Source organism: Eupeodes corollae, chromosome 3 (genome assembly GCF_945859685.1).
Source record: "Eupeodes corollae chromosome 3, idEupCoro1.1, whole genome shotgun sequence".
Classification (NCBI taxonomy): Eukaryota; Metazoa; Arthropoda; class Insecta; order Diptera; family Syrphidae; genus Eupeodes; species Eupeodes corollae.
In genome coordinates this window covers 116,143,138-116,163,667 of record NC_079149.1, presented here as the reverse complement: position 1 = coordinate 116,163,667, position 20,530 = coordinate 116,143,138, and the positions used below count along the sequence as shown (strand labels likewise).

At 31.0% G+C, this 20,530-nt stretch overlaps 1 protein-coding gene across 1 annotated transcript; it reads right to left on the bottom strand.

Moving 5' to 3' along the window:
- Positions 1 to 1,541: 1,541 nt before the first annotated feature.
- LOC129949410 (myosin-2 heavy chain) lies at positions 1,542 to 13,581 on the bottom strand. The gene is made up of 5 exons (XM_056060849.1): positions 11,854 to 13,581; positions 9,619 to 9,836; positions 5,152 to 5,296; positions 4,097 to 4,951; positions 1,542 to 3,797 (listed from the first exon to the last, which is right to left on the bottom strand). Exons 1-5 carry the CDS (start codon positions 12,679 to 12,681, stop codon positions 1,725 to 1,727), a joined length of 4,119 nt encoding a protein of 1,372 aa, XP_055916824.1. The 5' UTR covers positions 12,682 to 13,581; the 3' UTR covers positions 1,542 to 1,724.
- Between the last annotated feature and the right edge of the window lie 6,949 nt (positions 13,582 to 20,530).

Here is a 20,530-nt window from a genome sequence, read left to right as displayed (position 1 = left end):
ACATTCAAATTCATGTATGGGAAAATTCTATACCTAATTCTAAAATATTATGTTTGGAAGCTATAAGCAAAGGCAATTAATTAATTTCAATTTCAGATGGAATATATTGCATTTTGTGCGAAAATGATACAATATTTCCAACTAAATTTATAAGTCTGCGAAATGAAATATTAAATTTTAATTATGGAAAATATATATAAATAATATTTTATAAGGCCAAAAAATGTTAAGGGGGACTTAAAAGTGATATAGAAGCATATTAAAGAGATGACACAATAATGTACAAAGTTTTTGCCAGAACTCAATTTCGAAATTAATTATACTCTATTAAGAAAAGTTTGGGTATTGTGGGGAAACTTTAGAAATTGATTTGGTGTGTTTTTTTTTATTCTATAAAGAGCTTATTTGAAAGTTGATTGGAAATCAAATCTGATATTGTAAAAATTAACAGTTACCTACAAAAGACAAAATTAATTACTGTTTAAGAAAGGTGGAGGAGAGATCCTTGAACAAAATGTAGTAGAACTCAGTTTTTGAACTATCAATGCGTAAGACTTCCAATACGTTAAATCCTTGGTCCTTAAATTACAAGAACTTGGTTTTCAATTGTTATCAAATCTTCCAGAAATAAAACTGTCAGCTAACCAAGAAGATGCTTCACGGCAGCTGAAAAATGCTTTAGTTTTGTTAAATGTAACTGATAAATTTCCGTCATATCTGTTTAAAAGAAAATCGCTCCATTTTTAATTAAATATCAAAGAAGAACAACCTCCTAGAAAATTCTTTATTTATTGATTTCATTAAATTTAATTATCAATTTTCTGCAGTTAAGCAGAATTTAAATTTGATATAAATTTGTCTAATAAGCTTCTACTTCACGCTAAAAGCATTAAAAGTTTATAAATAATCAACAAAAGGAAGATCTCACCCTTCCATCCACCAACACATCCATCATCCTTTGATTTTAATATCGTATTCAAATTTCTTTTCTTATCATATTTCAATTCATCATTTTGATTATAAGCTTCGGATTATATGTATTTCATTAAATTTTTACTTTATCGCAATTTTATTTTAATTAAAAACCAAGAAAAATGCGCATTCAATCAAAATAAAAGACCGCAATAAAATAAAGTTTTTCCAAACGAACAACATCGGTTGATTGGTTTCCTTTGATTTTCTTTTTCAAAATACAAACTGAAAAGAAATAAAAACGAAACAAAAAATAAACCATTACAAATAATCCTCATTTCCCGGAAAGACCAGGCTCATCTATACCTTTTTCTCCAAGCCACTGCATCTTTTTCAAAGAACATTAAATTACCGAGCAACTTAATCTAAAACACAAAGGAAAAAAACAGGATTTTGAAAAAAAAAAAACAACACTACAAACAATAAAGTAGTACCTTATATTTTATAAAGGGACGGATGCGAATCAATTTTAAAAAGGAACGCTTGTAATGAGAATCGAAAAAGGAGTAAAAACACGTTTCCGGTGACGATGGCGGCGGCAGAAGACGGTAAACAAAAAAAGTAAAAAATCGCTTTTCTAAATGAACACACTTTTATTGAAACAAAATGAAGTAGCATTCCTTAATTCTATGAAGAAGACCAAAATATAGTAGCTACGATTATAATATATATTTTTTTCTTCTTCTTTTAATAAAATATAACAGAGTCATTCCTGAAAAAGGTTTAATTAAAATAGATGAGTATTTTATTGTCTATTTCTTTGAATCACTAGTTGGCTGATTAGCCTCACTTTCACCAGGGAAAGGCAAATTTTTCAAACGCTTAACCATTTCCTCAAGGCTTTCTGAAGCTGTGTCGGTCTTTGGTACCGCCACACGCTTCCTTCCTGTTGAAGCACACAGCTTTGCCGTTGGTTGAGATTTCTCAGGTCTATTGGTTTCTATGGCCTCGCTAAATTGTGGGCCGGCGGCTTTTGGAACTGCACCCTGAGACTGGGCTATTTGACTGGGAGTTTGGGTTATAACAACTCTTTCTGTGATTTCTTCTGACACAATGCTGGTGCAGGCAACATTTTTCAATGTGGGTGGTATTGCCGGTTCGGATAGAATTTCGGGATGATCGTCTTTGTCCTGTTCCAAAGAAGCTTTGAGATTTTTGTTCTTTTCCCTTTCACTCAGTCGATCAATCATTTGAGAACCTCGATCGGAGGTTTTTGAAAGTTTGCTGAGTAACTGACGGCCTTCTTCTTCGAGAATCCTCAATCGCTCCTCTCTGTTTGTTGACATCTTTGCAACATTTTCAAGGCGGTTTTCAATTTTTTCAGATGTAGTAAAAGAGGATGAAGAAGGGGTCTCTCGCTCTTCACTGCCGTATTTTTCGTGCAGTGCATCTAGTTTGGTATTAAAGGTGGTACCACGGTCTGAGTTTTTTGTTAATTTTGATAGAAGAAGCTTACTTTCTTCTTCCAGTCTTTTTAAACGTTCAGCACGTCTTGCTGTATAATCTCGTTCTGTTTCGGTAAGAAGTTTGGAATCATCATGCTTTGCTGAAAACTCTGGCTCTGCTTTTATGTTAAGTTCAACATTACTTTCCATACTTCCACAAGCTTCAGATGCACCAATTTCAATTTCTTCTGGAGCCGCTACTTCTTCAGTATTACTCTCAAAACTTCCTTCTCGGCTCAAAACTCTCCTCGAATGTATCCTCTCTATTGAGGATCGGAGGGAATTTCCCTTATCTGAAGTTCTCTTAATTCTATTCATCAATTGACGACTTTCCTCTTCTAAACGCTCCAATCTTTCCGATCGTTTTCTTGTGTATTCTTCTTCGCGGGCAGTCAAACAAGCCTGACCGATCTTGTTCTCATTGATTTCAGGAGCAGAACTTGCTCTTTTCATACGCTCTATAATAGCCTTATTGGCCATGTATTCCTCTAGAGGTATTGGATATTGTGTTGGAGCTATTTCATCTTGAAAATGACAAAGTTGAACTTCTAATCGTTCACGATTGTCGGAGGTTTCTATGACAGCTGCTATTAGCGATTTACACTGTTCTTCAAGTCGATGAATTCGAGTTGCTCTGTCACTCTCATCACCATCAGGACTCTCTTCTTTGTGGTCGATGTTCTCTTCAATCGAGCCACGTTTTTTCGTTCGTGATATTCTGGGGCCTTTCTTTGAAATAGCTCCACTGCCACTAGCTGAAACTGATGAACAAGGCTCATCGTCTAATAAAAGCAAAGAATCGTCCTTCGGCCACTTCACAGCCGGTGGGGCACTATTCCACCTGAGCTCTTCATTACTGTAGAATCCAGACCTTTCAGGTGAAGTGCTTTGCATGCGCTGAATGGTTTTCTTGATCTCAAATAAATCAGCCAAGTTCTTTGTGTTAGCAGCTTCCTTGGAAACAACGGCATCATCTTCATCTGAGCCTGGTCCATCACTATAGCCGCTCTCTGCCGAATTATGAGCATCTTCTAATTTTCTCTTTGCAAATTCTCTTCTCAAATCATCACATTGCAATTGACTCTCATCATTCTTGGCACGAGCAGCAGCCCATTTCCGCCGACAATACTCCAATTCGTCTTTTAATTCGCTTAGAAGTCTTCTCTTTTGCTGCAACTGATAACGTAGAATTTGTTCTTGAGTGTGCAGCTGACGATGTTGACGCTGCATCTTTCCAACTAAATGCCAAGTCTTTTGTAATTCTAAGCTAACAGCACTAAGTCGTTTTTCTTGTTCATTTAGGCGATAATCTAAATGGCAGTTTAGTGTCTTTAGTCGATTGGTTTCCTTAACAAGGGACTTCTTCTCAAGGATGAGATCCTGAAACGAAAACAGAAACTAAGTTCAAACAAAAATTCAAGAATTTTTAAGGCTTTAAATTTGTTATCAACATTCTCAACTTTTCACACACATCATTTGCACTCAGAACTATGCATTAATTAAATATTTAAAATGTCCTTAGATAACAATGTGTCTTAAGGAAAAATAAAACTGCTTTCTCAAAGTGTTTAAGACATTTCAACTCCTGTATAAAATAATCTCGTATATCAAACCCCTTCCAAACATTCAAAAATATTATAAAACATTTAATTTCGTGAATACATAAAGTGTATACGAACCTTAAGCTTTATATAAGTTTTGCTAACACTCAATTCAGCCTTTGGTCCATTAGGGGTTTGCACCGATTTAAAACAATCCTCACTATGGCCATTCTCTTTGAATTGAACTCGCTCGATTTTATGATGACTTAGGAGCTCCATCAACACTTTCCAAACTTTTGGTAGGTTACCGATGATTTCTTCAGCGGATGCAACTTTTGCTATAACTCTCGGCTGATTGTGGTCGAGATTTCCTCCTTGTTGCTTCGCATTCGGATGGTAATGCTCGAGTCTCTGCTGGTGCTTCACGTCGTCGTTCTCGTACTCATGTAAGGATTCATCGTTGTTGGTGGTCGCGGTGGTGTTGTTTGTGGTTTTATGACCGCCTCTGGCCGTTTGTTCAACATTTCCGTTAGAGGAAATGTTGGCTTCAGTAGTTGGCATCCCGCAGACAGTAGTTGGCGCTGAGGATAACGATGGAACAGCGGAAGCAGATGAGGGATGTGGTGATTCAACGGAAACTGCCTCTGATGCTGTGGCGGTGAGGCCACTACAATATTTCGTTATATCACAAGAGCTCTCATCTTCTTCTTCATCATCACGGTTGGTTTGGCCTGCAGCTCCAGCATCAGCAGCAGTAGCAGCAGTAGGAGCAAGCAAAGAGAGAGATGATTCGGTTTCAGAGGGTTTAATGTTGGCCACAGCCGCTTGCTGCACAAGTTCAAATAGCAACTTCGGAAGGGTGGCACCATCGAAATTCGCCTCCTTTGTGGCCATATCGTTGAGAAGGGTTCGATTCTCCTCCAGCATGGTTGTGAGTCGATCGATATCAAGATTATTTGTTCCATTAAAACCCATTAGCATTTGACTAAAGAGCTGCAAAAATATGAGAAAAAAAAGGAAATAAGTACAAGCGAGAGAGAGAGATACATATATAGAAAGAAAATCGCGCGAGCACCGAGTCGAGATTGAAATTTATTTGGATTTTGGACGTTCAAGTTCGAGTGTTTGTTTGCCCATGGCTATTTACTGTTTTACGCTTTTTCCGGAATAAAATCCATCCTTTGTATATTTACCTTATTAACTGCACCCATTTCTTCTTTAAGGGTTTTATTTTCGAATTTATGTTCATTGCATTGTTCTTTTAAGGCTCGTAATTCTTCTGCAGCATTTTCTAATTCTTTTTCAAGACCCGCATTACGTTCTTCGACGTTCTTAGTTCTGAAAAAAATGTAAATAGAATTTATTATGATTACACAAAAATCAATATACAAATTTAAAAAAGTTCCTAAAGCACTTTGTTAAACTAAAAATCAACAAAGATTTTATTATTATTATATTAACAAAAAAGTAACAAAATGTTGTAGCAAACTTTTCGATATCCTATAATAGTACTAGTATCTTATATGTTTATGTAAATGAGAAGAAATCCTTTTATGTATTGACGAAAAAACAAGCATCATAAAATGTCCTAATTCAAAATTCGTTTTATAATAAAGGGTATAGTTTTGTAAGCTATGAAACTTAACAAAGAAAGCAGTCCATGAACATGTGTTACGAACGCTGAAGACTTTGTTTAAAGAATTAATCGATCTTATTTTAAGAAGTATGTATTTTTATCGAACTAAATAAGTCAATCAAAAATTGAAACAAACAAAAAATTGCTAAATAAAAATGTTATATACAAATTATACACCTATCAACTTTTGGACTTTTCAACATTTTATAAAAACTACAATTTTATACGATTTTTAAAGGTTTTGAATGGCGAAAAACTTATGATTGCAATTTTGAAATTTTTTAATGCTACAAGTTTATGTTTTCAAATGAACATATCGCTAAAAAAACTGAATGTTTTTGAAAAGCTACAAGAGTTATAAAAAACTATTTAATAGGCACAATTGTCATTTTTGTTTTTATAACTTATCATTATAGGAATATTCAAAAACAGCGGAATATGTTTCTTACATATTTTTGAAACTTGGGTCATTCATTACAGTTGATGAATCGTTTACAAATTAATATGAATATTTATGCTCTATAAACTTCTCATAGGAACTTATTGTAATTTGTCCGATTTGTCAAATTTTGACATTTCTCGACGTTTCAAGGTCCCTAGAATCGAAATAAAAGATTTTTAGAAATATGTACATTGTCCGTGCGTGCGTGTTATACAGATAATAATGCAGGAAGATGCAAAAAGGGCTCTCAAGTAAATTGCTGGGGTGGTTTTTTACCATAACAGTTTAAACAAATTAAAAAATTGATTAACCCTAAATATTTCACGAAACAATGACGCTAGAAACTTAAATTCAATTTAACATTATATATTGTAACGTGATACCTAACCAGTATATTTTAGGAAAAACTTCCAATTACCGTTTTTTTATAAATCGAAAAAACTGAAAAAAAAAACAATTTGTCACCTCGAAAATTTTATGAATAAAAAATGAAACGAAAAAAACGTTTTAAACATCTGGCAACATTTTGAGACAGTTTTTTTTATAAAAAATAAAAACCCAAAAAAAAAACATTTCTAAAAGTTGTTTAACCTTGAATTTCGACTCAAATATAGCTTTCAACTTATTTTAACTTATAACAAATATTGTTTTCAACATTCGGTAAAATTTTGAAAAAAAATCGAATTGGCAGTTTTTCTTCAAAAAAAAACCTAAAACAAAAAATTAATAAAGGTTGATAAAAATTGAATTTCGACTCAAATATCTTAAGATATTTGCTTCAAACTATCTTTACCTTACAAGAAATATTGTTTTTAACACTCTGGAAACTTTTGAGAAAAATCAAGTGAACAATTTTCTTACAAAAAATAAAAACAAAAAAACAATTAATAAAAGTTGGTAAAATATGATTTTCGACTCAAATATCTTTTCAAAACTTTGAGATATTGGCTATAAACTACTTTTATCTTTTAAAAAGTATTGTTGTCAACATTTATTAAAATTTTGGGAACAATCTAATTGACAGTTTTTTTTACAAAAAATAAAAACTTAAAAGAAAATTTAACAAAAGGCTCATTTTATTTAACTAATTTTAACTTATAACAAATAATGTTTTCACCATTAGGAAAAATTTTGAGAAAAATCGAATTGACAGGTTTTTTTACAAAAAATGAAAAACTAACAAAAAAACAATACTAAAACTTGGTAAAAATTTACTTTCGACTCAAATAGCTTGTCAAAAATTAAAAATATTGTCTTCAACCATTTTGTATTTCACAAAAAATATAGTTTTCGAGATTCAGTAATTTTTTATAAAAATCCAACAGTCCGTTTTTCGTAAAAAAAATAAAATGTACAAGAAATAATATGCAAAATTTGGTAAAAATTGATGTTCGGTTCTTGATATCTCTAAAATGAATTCATCCAATTTGTAAAAATTTTGCAAATGCTACTAAAATTGGTAAAAATTTGTATACGACTGAAAATCTATTTAACAAAACTAGTTTGCAAATTAAACTATTTCACTGAAAATATTGTTGGTAATTTTGACATTTTTAAGAATAATTCAAATTTTTTAACCCAACACGAAAACCTACAAACTTTTAAGCAAGACAAATCGACAGACGGAATGGGAAGTTATTAGTGTGAGTCGCTTCCCAGCCTCTTTTGAATTTTTTTTTTAAAACAAAAATAACTGCATGCCAACAAAATTTTTAAGAAAGAATTCAACAATTTAACATATACAAAATTAAAAAGTTATTTTTTCATTATTTAAATAGCTTTTAAATTTTAAACACAAACTTATTTTTCCGGTATATTTTTGAATCTTATTAAATCTTTATTACAGGTGATAGAATAATTGGTTTGATAAATAATTACGGTTGGCATTGTTATCGATAAAACACAATTGATTGATTGAAATGAATGGCGAAATAAAGTATCTTGAACCTACGGACCTATTAAATTTAAATTCTACGCACCTTTAAATGTCCAGAAATGTCAAAGTTTCTAATTTAACAAACTTCCAATAGGAAGTAACATATTCTTGAAGAAAATTTACATTTTTTTATGATATTAATTTATTGAAACAAAATCGTACGAAAATAATAATTGAATACTGAATCCTTAAAATGCTCTTTCAAGAACTTAGTGGAACGCATTACCCCTGCGTTTAATATGATTTATATTAATATTTTGTTTTAATCTATTACAATATTTACTAAATTATCATTAACTAAGCTCTCCTCAATATTACAAAAAACCACTTTTTAATCAAGACTATTAAGTTGACAGATAAATTAATATTTAAGTTTTAACATGAAAATTATTGTATTCAATCTACGACGTACATATATGCCTATTATAGAATATTAATTCCGGTTCAATTAATTCATGGTCAAGATCAATGTTTGTATAGTTTCTATCATTTTAACTGCCATGTAGAATTAAATAATCAGTAGTAACTTGCAAAGGAAACAATCTTATATGTACATCGCTTAGCGCTTTAAATCATATTTCTAAAATGATACAAATGACGTATTAGATATTCAAGAAACCATCGTCTCTTAATTGGTTAATTAAAATTTTATATAAAACACAATAATATAAATTCTACAACTCATGTCACTTTTAATTTGTATTTTATTTACAAAAAAAAATCAAAATATTGAAATACTACAAGAAATCCTTTGTCTTATAATTTTCCTCTTCCGTCAATTTATTGTTTACCACGGTTACGAGTACAAGTACCTCATGTTTTATTTCAAGCATATGACTCAGATATTGTACACTGTTCTATTGTACACTCCCATAAGGTGTAAACAGACTCAATGTGACAGATTTATATTAAATCAACATCAACATTATAGATATGTAGGATTGTACATAAATTAAAAACAAATAAAGCAACAAAATAGTATACAAGAGACAAGACTCGCGATGAGATTTATTTTAATCAAAAGGGGAATTATTTTATTAGAAAAGCTCACATCACAAAATGTCACGAGATATCTATTGATTTTGTTTTGATTTCTGATTTTTGTTTTCGTTTTTATTTGTCATTCAATTAATCTTAGAATTGTAGGAGTCGAATTATTAGCAACCATGTTAATGTACAGTCAATCACGCTTTCATACGTACATTTTTCTCAATAAATAAATAAATTACATTTTTAAAAATATGACCCTTATCTAAATACTAAAGACACATTTACCCCGGAAAATTCGTGTTTCTCTTTGTATTTTTTAAATCGAGAGTTCACCTCATGGCTTCTTTAAAATTGTTTAATTTATTTTGGAAAAAATATCCATTGGCTTCATAAGCCTATTTTTGTATATGGCTTAAGTAGATCGGAATTATCATACTTAAAACTTCTTTGGTATTCAAAATGCAATCAAGATTACTTATTGTTTATATATGTAACACAAGCGATAGCCGGATCGGAATAATGTATGTATATTTGGTTTTTCTATACATATATTTTCAAAACACATTAAGAAAAAATTCCAAACCTTCTCCTTCGGCCAAAATTTAAATATATACAATAAAACTTTTGATTAACTGTATCTACATGTGTATACTTACTTTTCTTTCTCAACTTCAAGTTCATCCTTCTTTATTGATATTTGGCGTTCAAGATTTTCTCTTTCAGCTGCTGAAACTCTTGCCCTTTCTTCGTATAATTGACGCAATGTCCTCATATTGGCTAGCTGTCTGTCGTATTCTTGGCGTAAATTGTCTGACATTATTTTAAGTTCACGTTCAGCTAATGAATCTTCAATTTCATTAAGTTTGTCTTTTAGCTGCCGGAAATCAAAGAAAACAAAAAATATTTAATTATGATGAATTTTTCATTTTTGATGCAGCATAAAAATAATAATTTATAATAATATTTTAAGAATGAAAAACAATTTGGCAATATTTCAAACATTTTTCGTTAATTTTTTCTTTTTTTTTTGTTTATTGGATGCATTTTTAAAAAATTGGGTCAAATTAATTATGACATCGAAGTCTAATGAACTATTTTTATAAGAAGATTAATGGTCAATGTTTTATATAACACTTGTTACATTTTTATTTGCCAAAGTTTATATTTCTATGTAAGGACCGCTTTTACATTGCCATTTATATTGCCTCAAAAACTTCTTGGCTAACTTAAGAGCGAGTTGTTAATTAAAATTATAATTAATACATTACATTTTTTTCCTTTGAATGCTCAAAATGTTGAATAATTTTTAAGAATCGAACTGATATTAATTGGGCTATTAGTGATAAAATTTCTTGCAGAATTTTGCTTTGACAAAATTTGAAAATACTTCTGTTGCAAATCAAAGTTTTCTTAACAATATTATACAAGAGACAATATTTTATCAATAAATACATAAATTGCATGTGATAGATACTTTCGACATTACTAAAATTGTGAATGTTTGAAAAAGTTAATATTAAAAGAGCGAGTTAAAAAAAACATAAACAAATAGCCTATTTCGGCAACCTGCAAAAACTTTTATTTACGATGAAAGTCTTAAGAACAATCTTTTTTAGATCTAAAATTTCAATATGCGTATGTCACAATAGTAGGAAGCAAGTAAGTAAGAATATGAGAAGAAACAGTAACACAAAATTTCGAAAGGATTTTGATGTTCTTATTTAAAATGATTCCTCCATTTCGTCAAGTTTTACAGGTAATTTTAGAATCAAGAGAATTCAAAGAAAAAATTGAAACCAAATGCTTTCTAAATGTTTCATATGTACCTTGTTTAAAATTCCCGAGAAGTCTTCACTAATTTTTGATAGCCCTAACAATAATTGTAAGTTCTGATTAGAAATCTGAAGTCCTTATCTCTGTTTCAAATATATTTATTCATAACAACTTAAAAGACAGAAAGATTTCATCTTCTTCATCACAATTTTTTGGAAAACGATACAATGAAATTTAAGGTGTTCTGATTCACTACAAATTTATTTTCTATTTTCGTTAAGATGCAAATATTTTATATTTCCATTAAGAACTATGATACTAACAAATTTAAGAATTTTAGAAAACTTTATCAATATCTTCTTAAAAATTCTCCAAAAACTCAAATTACGAGAAAGCAAATATTAAGAAGTATAATAAGACCAAAATAACTGTTTTGGGGAACAGCTTAATATTTTCTAATTTTTAAAGTACTAAAAAATTTAAAAATCCAAATTTTGTTCAAATGCATAGTAGTTTTCTAAAATTCTGTGGATGGAAATATTCTTTCTCTTATTTCACCAAATCACCTACAACATCAAATTGCTTTGTTTAGTCACAACGAATAATAAGGACATACATTTTCGAAACGCACACTGATTGCAAGAGTCGTAGTTTAAAGACATAAAAACATTTATTTGAAACCAAAAAAAAATTCCTCGACTCAATATTTTCGTATCTCATCTAAATACAAATACAATTATGAATAAATATCGTCAAAGAGCTTCATTCATAGATTTTCTTCGTTTCGTCACACTTTTAATCTACGCGTATTCAAAAGAAAACACGCAAATAAATGCACATTTGATAAATTTGAGACCTTCAGAAATGTCTTATTTCTTTGTTTTTTTTTTTGTTCAAATAAACTTGTGTGAAAACTAAACCGAGGGTGGCGCATTTAAAAGAAAAAAAACTGGTCTACTATTTGGTTCAAGATCATAAAAATCCTTGATGCAAAATCTTTGAAACATTTGTCTCTGAACTTGACAATCGTTGAAGGCACACGCCATATTAGAGATTTAAATTAATTTGATGACAAAAGAAACAGAAAGTTGAATTACGTTACTATTGTTTGGCATTACCTGAACAACTTGTTCTTCTTTCATTGCGATCATTTGCTTGCAGCAAGTTACAACTTCCTTTAGGGAAACTACCTGCTTCCTAGTCACTCCCAGCTCGGTTTGGAGTGACAAATTTTCAGCATTTGCCATTTGAAGAGCTAACTGAGCTTCAGCTAGCTGAACTTTGGGATTTGTACTTTCCGAAACGACTTCATCATCTGATATCTGCTGGGCAAACGCCCGATCACTTTCTTCCATTTGTTTCTTTTTGGCTTCTTCCGAGGAGCAGCTGGTTGGTTGAACTTCTTCAGAGTTTCCTTCTACGCTTCGGGAACGTCTTGATGCGCCCCTTTCTTCAGCCAATTGTCGTCGCAGTGATTTGAGCTCCTCCCGGAGATCATTGACTGCTGTCTGTCTAGCCATTCGTTTTGTCTTTAGTTCTTCTTTGAATTCTTCCAATGATTGTTCCCTTCGGGAATTCACCTCGTTGTCTTGTTCGATTTCGTCACTCTTAAACACTAAACTTTCACTTGCACCTTCGTCTGGAAGGTCACTGACAATGGAGTCCTTTGGAGATTTACTCCTTCTATGAATCAATTTTTGTTCACTGGTTATCGTTACAATACCGTTATTATTTGTTCTGACTATTGCCGATGCACTTGTACTTGGACCACTCTCTGATGGTGCCTCATTACCATCCGCAACGTTGAGGAGTAAATTTTGATTTTCTATTTCCCACCACCAAGGATCTTCATTAGAATCCTGGCTCAATTCCTCAGGATGGTTGTTGGTTGTTTCACTGCTAGACTCTCCTTCGTCCATGGGGAGTGACGACTCAGAACTGCCCATGCTCCTCGAAGTTCAATGGGGTTTTATATCGACACGCACCAGTACAACACAGCACAAATCACAGATCACAGATGCAGATACAGATGACGCAGATTTTCTTGAACAAAAGTCTATAAAACCAAACTAAACTGCGACTTTAATGCGCTCTTGTTGTTCTTTTCAAGAACTCAAGAATGTATCTCGCTTGTATCACAAAGAAAAGTTAGGTTGTAGAGAATTTATATTGCGCTCGTATATAAAGCTTTCTCTGTACAAAAAAAACAATGTCCGCACAATGGTTCTTAAGTGAAAATATAAAGAAAATGATTATAGTACTTTTTTTCAAATTTTCTCTTACATGTTAACGAACGTGTGTTAACTTTTTGTGTATGGATATTACGTGTATCTTTGAGATTTTTCTTTTCAAAAACCCGCACTTTTTGGAAATGTTTGTAAATTAATTATTAAAAAGAAACTAAGCACAATAATATTTTTGTTTGAGAAAGAAAATATGACGAAAATTTTGTAAAATAAATTTCCTATAACACAAACGGAAAGGAAAATTTTCTTCAAAATTTAGTGCAACTAATCGGAAAACTCGTGAAAAACTGATCTATTTTTAAAAATGTTCTCTTGCCTTTGGATTTGGATTCAATTTTGTTGGCAGTTTTTTTTCTTTCCTTCGAGAAGAAAGTATATTTTCGTCTTTTTTTTCGTTGTTGTATCTAAAACATTTTTGCTTTGTATCTTCTGCGCGCGTAGTTCATAGGTAAATTCTACTTCAAACTATGTATACATCTATCTTTATGTTTTTTGTAGAAGAATCGGTTTTTGAAAGAAGGAAAATCTCAGCACGAGAGAGAATAGAAATTTTGAAGAAGAGCGATTTTCAAGCAAATCGCGTCACAGTCGCGTCTGTCGCTTTTCCTCGCGCCCGTTTGCCTCCGATCGTTGTCACTCTTTACGATCGATAAAAGCACTTTTAAATTTTCAATTCCAACACAATGCGCTACATTATGCGAAATGCTTACAGTTTACATTAAATTTATTGAATTCACTATGCAGTTGCTATATTTGGTAGGAAGGTCTTTTGGCTGATACTTGTTTTGACCGTTTTTGTAAAGTTGACATCTGTTGGATGGCGCATATTTCCGTGATTACTTGCTGGAGTCATATAGTTAGGTGTGCTTAGTGCCACTGACCATTTATTGTTGTACACCTTGATTGGATGAAATCATGAGTATTGTGCAATTAATTGTAATGCATTTATAATATTTGTTTTCAATTTAATTAAATCTTTCTAAAGTTAGCGAGTGAAGGAAGAGGTAGATGTGATGTGATTTTTAAGCTAAGGCGGTATTTTAATGGCTTTTAAAAAATATCGTGGGATTTTTTTTTTAATATGGGACATATCTTTTAAAATTTGCAATACTTTAAGTTTGAAGATCTAAAGCTTAGTATAGATGATAAGTTAGTGATTTGACAATAAATATCAATGAACATGACAATAGCTAAATACCTTCCAATGAAAAATTGTCTGGCAGACTTTTTGCCAAAGTCTTACAATTGCAATGTTAGTTTGTAAGGAGGTTTGATTGTACATCACTACAAGATATTTATTATATATTATTGCACTTGATATTTCAAAAGCATTTGATGGGGTTTGGCATCAGGCTCTCTTAGTCTGAAAACCACCAAATAAATGCTGATGTGCCCAGGGCTATATTTTAACTCCAACACTCTTTTTCATTTCTTTTAATGATCTAGTGTCTGAAACTTTTAATCCAATACTTTGTTTCGCTGACGATAGTACTCTTAGCATTTTATATTTGTTTTTAGAATCACATTCCTCTTCTTCAGATGAGGAATTGCACCAACAAAATATGATAAGCTCATCAAATACCGACCTAAACAGCATTGTACAATGGGAAATAATCTTCGAAAATCTTTGCCATTATCCATGGATAGCACTTGCATCAATGAGACTGAACATCTCGATATTCTCAGCATGTGTGTCACCAACCACCTCTTGTCGAACGATCACATACGCGATTTCAACAAAAAGTCCGCAAGATGCTTGGTTTTTCTAAGGCGATGCAAGAAGTTTTTCTCCCCCTCTGGGCTGGTGCTCCAGCAACTTATTTAAGCCTCTTGGACAGTATGAACGTAGATTGGTTTTAATACCATTATAGGATCATTTACGTCGCACGAACATCATCGTAAGGTTTCTTGTCTCACTTTTTTACCGTTATTTAAACGGTTTCTGTTTTAGTGAAATAGCCAGCTACATTCCTCCCCTGAAACAGTTGAACCGTAGCACTCGCGCTTCTAGGAATGCTTATCAGTATACCTTCGATCCCAACTTCGGCCGTAGTGTAAGGTACACACATTCGTTTTTTAGCCATACTACGCGAATGGGGAATTCCTTATCACACTCTGTCTAAAATTTTAAGTTCACACGTTTTAAAGAAATTCTGGGGAATTTGACAGGTCTGCAAATTCTACTAGACCTATTCACTACCAAATGTGAACGTTTTGCATCCTTAATTTATTTGAAATGTGCTTAACCCCTGGGTCTGTGTTAAAAACGATAATTTCGAGCAGTGAACTTCAATTTATTAAAAATATTATAACGCTGACGATGTAAAGATGTGTGAATGGCCTTTTTATTAAAAAAAAAACATCAACTTTTAAGCTGGTTACGTTTTTTTTCTCAGTCTGAAATAGCTCACATCTCCTATATAGAGGCGCAGGGAGGATATTACAAAAAGCACGCCTGCAGACAGCCTTTCTACAGCTGATGGTGTTTTTAACGCAAACACAAAGCGTACGTTTAGTCAGAGATTGACACGGATGTGCGCTTTGGCCCTTTCATGTCTATGTCAACATTTTTCATGTTTATCTTGTTGTGAACTAAAATAGAAATACAAATCGCATTTTATAGATTGAAGGAGAGAACAAAAAACACTTTTTAGAACTAACTATTCGTATCGAGTATTTGATTAGGTAGAATTTTGTTTTCACTCAAAATGGACCAAGAGCTATGCCAGATGCACCAAAACGCTACACAAAGAAAGCGTAATGTTTATATTCGATGCCGCACCGCAGCAGCTGATGATTTCAGACGAAATTGGCGTGTACCTATTTTCTTTTTTTAAAACTTTTGTATTTTATATTTTGTACTATGTTCGTATATATTTAGATTTATAGACTTGAAAGTTGAAAATACTCGCTTATTCATGTCAATTTCACAATAACCGGATCTACTTCTGGCATCAGGTGAATTTTGTTTTTAATATTTTAATAAATAAATATAAACAAAAATGATGAGATGATACTAATGTTTTCGTGGGAATATTTGTTTCTTTTCATCTTTTTGTTTCTTTTAACTCAAGTGATATTTTTACAATCTGAGTCAAAAAAACTCAACATAAGACAACAGAAAACAAATGTTTTCTTATATATTATTTAAAAGTATTATGTGTACAAAAAAAATTAATATATTGATTGATGAATTTTATGAAAAGGAAGGATCTTGCTTCACTTTAACTTAAACTTAAACTTAAACTTAAACTTAAACTTAAACTTAAACTTAAACTTAAACTTAAACTTAAACTTAAACTTAAACTTAAACTTAAACTTAAACTTAAACTTAAACTTAAACTTAAACTTAAACTTAAACTTAAACTTAAACTTAAACTTAAACTTAAACTTAAACTTAAACTTAAACTTAAACTTAAACTTAAACTTAAACTTAAACTTAAACTTAAACTTAAACTTAAACTTAAACTTAAACTTAAACTTAAACTTAAACTTAAACTTAAACTTAAACTTAAACTTAAACTTAAACTTAAACTTAAACTTAAACTTAAACTTAAACTTAAACTTAAACTTAAACTTAAACTTAAACTTAAACTTAAACTTAAACTTAAACTTAAACTTAAACTTAAACTTAAACTTAAACTTAAACTTAAACTTAAACTTAAACTTAAACTTAAACTTAAACTTAAACTTAAACTTAAACTTAAACTTAAACTTAAACTTTTTTGATCAATCACTTTTCTGCTTTTGTTTATATTTTCTCTAGATATCGTTGTATAGTTTTCAATTTTTTAAAAGCTATTAAATACTTTTTGTGAATTTAACTCTAGCCCTATACTTTTTTCAAAATCATAATCTATTCGATTTTATTATAAAAAATTGAGGATAAATAACATATATTTGTAGCCCAAGAATTAAAAAATTTAAAAACTGTTTAAAAAAATGGATTTGTTAACACCTTCACACTATCCATAAAGTGTAGCACGTCCTTTTTCGATTTCAAAATTTATCAGTAAGTACATTCGACACAGTCGTGTTCTAAACAATCGTCATATTTTCAAGCCCATGTACTCTTACCCACATATGCGTATGTATAATTTATGTTATCAATCATTTTAATATTCAAGTTCGAAACTTTTAAATAATATTCTCATTTTTTTCTCATACATATATGAACATATATATTTACCTTAGCAAGAGCAGCTGGCTTAGTTACTTAATTCACCGCATTGCTTTTAATATTTTACTTCCACAAAACAACTCTATCAAATCCAAAAAGTCTTGAGCTAGAGAAGATACTAAATCAGGCAAATTACGCCCCTGTTTGCGGCATAAGTGCATTTTCGTGTCTTGTTTTTTTTTTTTTAATTTTCTTTTCTTTTGTATATCTCAACAAAGCTATATCCGAAAGGTAGTCGAGGTATAGGTACCTAACTTACCCAGAGCACTTTTGCCGAAAATAAATTACTCAAACTACATAAATTATTCAGCACATTGTGGCTAAGTAACAAATAAGGCTTCAAAAGAGTCCTTACAGCCAACTGCAACACTATGCTTTTGTGTTATAAGTTTTGCACTTTCATTGCACAGCAGCTCACAAAACTAAGAAAAGGCAATTCTACTACAACTGCTCTATAAAGTCCATAGCAGAACAAAATAGGTACAAAATACAGGGTGTTTTGGATTAACAGTTTTTATAATATTTCATATTTTTTTTTTCAAAATAAAAACTATGTGCAAAGTGAAAACCTTTTAAAAAAATTCTGACAAGGACCGAAAAGTTGAGTTTTTTATTTTAAATGATTTAGATGGCCGAAGAATTTTCTTATTTTAAAAATAAATATTGTAAAATTTTTACAAATCAACATTTCTGAAAAATATTCAAACTAAAGGGAATTTTAAACTAATTTCAAAATTTGATAGGTTTTTTTAAAAACTCCCTGTTTAAAGTTCACCTGTTTTTTGACCCGGCGGCGTATGTACATATATACATATGTATGTTTAATACACACCCATCTTAGATAGGATATACACATAAATCATCGCGGACGAGAAAGTATTGTTTGCCAAGTTAGTTAGATGTTTTAGCACTTATTCGGTTGCTCTTTTAGTCGTTTTGTTTTGCGCGAAAAGTTGCTCCTCTAGAATTCCATAAAACAGAAAGACGCAGACGAGTAGGTACCTACAAACCTACCTATTTTTGTTCTCTATATCTTTTGCAAGATGTTGCAAAACGTACGAGTACGAGTACGAGTACAAGAATCGAAAAGGAAAGTTTTTTAGTTGAATGATGATGGTGTGGTGGTGGATGCGAAATTATTTTCTATTATAAAATACCAGGACGACTTTAGAAGTCGGCCAGCGTAAGTAGGTACACATTACAGTTTGGCAAAGTGTGACGTGCGGTATAGAGAATTGCACACAATATGTACTCGTATGTACATACATATAGATACTAATAAGGATCAAACACTTTGTAAAGTTTAATTTATATAATATGTACATATATATTAATAACAAATAAATCTAGGTTACCTACTCTACTGCTGTTAAATAAATTTTGTTTAGCATTGTTTTAGTCTGCATACAGACAAAGCGCTTAAAAAGTTCTAAAGTCATGCTTATGACTTAGTACAAACGTGTATGAATAGAATGAGATAAAATTAGTTGATGGCAAAACTAAATTTATTCAGCCAAATTCGCGATTGTTACAAGTTAATTTTTGGAGCTAAAATCTTTCCAAACTATTAAGATTCATGGCTCTATTATATCTTCCTTAATCATTCTTAATCTTTTTAATCTATTACCCATCCTTTATTTTGTGGGTTTAGAAATCAAGGGTGATTTTTTTAAAGGTATAGAACTTTAATAAAACAAAGAAGATTTTATGAATTGACACGAAATTTACTTTTTCGGAAGATAATCTTTAACCATTAAAAACTTCATATGATTTCTGGTATATGACGACTACGGATGGATCGGACGTAGTCTAATCTGGATGTCCAACTTTCAATGAGTTTTTTCGATAATAACGTGGAGAATTTTGTCCTCCAATCGATCATGCGTTTAAGGCTTGTCGGAGTAAACTACCGAATTAATATATCCCCAGTTAGTTAGTTATGCAAGTCAAGGTCATTAATTCGATAAAAAACGTCTTTTTTCTGAAATTTTTATATAAAAGCTAAAAAAAAAAAAGAGGTTGGGATGCAACCCACACTGATATGATAACTTCCCATCCCGTCTGTCGATTTGTATTGCTTAAAAGTTTATAGGGTTCTTAAAAATTTTAAAATTACCAACAATATTTTTTATAAAGAAAGAGTTTAATTTAAAAAACTAGTTTTGTTAAATAGATTTTTAGTTGAAAACAAATTTTTACCAATTTTAGTGGCATTTCTTAATTTTTTTGGAAATTGGATGAACGAAATTAATTTGAGAGATATGCAGAACCGGACATCAATTTTTACCATATTTGCGTACTATTTCTTGTAGATTTTATTTGTTTATGAAAAAACGGACTGTTGGATTCTTTATTTTTGAAAAAAAAAACTGTGAATTCGATTTTTCTCAAAATTTTAATAAATGTTGAGAACAATATTTTATAAAAGATAAAAGTAGCTTAAAGCCAATATCTCAAAGTTTTGAAAGGATATTTGAGTCGAAAATCAATTTTTACCAACTTTTATTAATTTTCTTGTTTAGGGTTTTATTTTTTGTAAGAAAAACTGCCAATTCGATTTTTCTCAAAATGCTACCAAATGTTGAAAGCAATATTTCGTATATAAAATATAAAATCCATAATCTCAAATTTTTGAAAAGATATTCGGCCCTATCGAGGTAACCGTCGGAGCGGAACTTTCTCCGCAACGCATCCCTTTTCGGAGATTGAATTCCGGTTTGAGGTATTTGTCATCGGAAGAAATTTAACGGACATGAGACGACGCAATGCGATGGATATAATTTTCAGGCAGAGATGTGCAAATTAACCGATATATCGAAAATGCGATATATTCTCGATAATATGTTATAAAATAAAGACAATAAGCGTTTTAAACCATAAAAAATTGGTGGCAGAATGTAATATATTGCTTTTAAAAAGTAATTTTTTCAATTATAATGCGCTAGCATTTTTAAGGCATTTAATTAGATTCAACGATTTTTAAATCAAAACTATCAAATAAAGTCGCCTCTCTATTTCAAACATATGTTTTTGTTTCCATTTAAAGTGTCAAAGAAAAAGAATAAATTAAAAAAAAATTGAAACATAAGTTTTATTTATTTATTTGACTTTATACAAGCAATAATAATAAGAAACGGATAGTGTTGGTTTATTTTCGGACGCTGAATCAAATGAAATTAGGGCGCAAAATAAAGAAAATAGGAGAACATTGCGAAATGAAAGCAATATACGTAAACTATCTGACGCGGCGTAAGTAAACTTATCTTCTAATCTAATTCTTATCTTCTAATAATTCTAAGATTCTCTTCCAGATTCAAGAAAAACCTTCGCCTGAATAAAAATACGTTTGCTTTTTTTTGGAGCAGATTC

Coding starts and splice junctions, on each gene's coding strand:
- LOC129949410 (XM_056060849.1), bottom strand. CDS start 12,681: ATGGGCAGTTCTGAGTCGTCACTCCCCATGGACGAAGGAGAGTCTAGC. Junction 9,837..11,853: donor AAGAAGAACAAGTTGTTCAG/GTAATGCCAAAC, acceptor GATTTCCGGCAG/CTAAAAGACAAACTTAATGA. Junction 4,952..5,151: donor AAATGGGTGCAGTTAATAAG/GTAAATATACAA, acceptor ATATTTTTGCAG/CTCTTTAGTCAAATGCTAAT.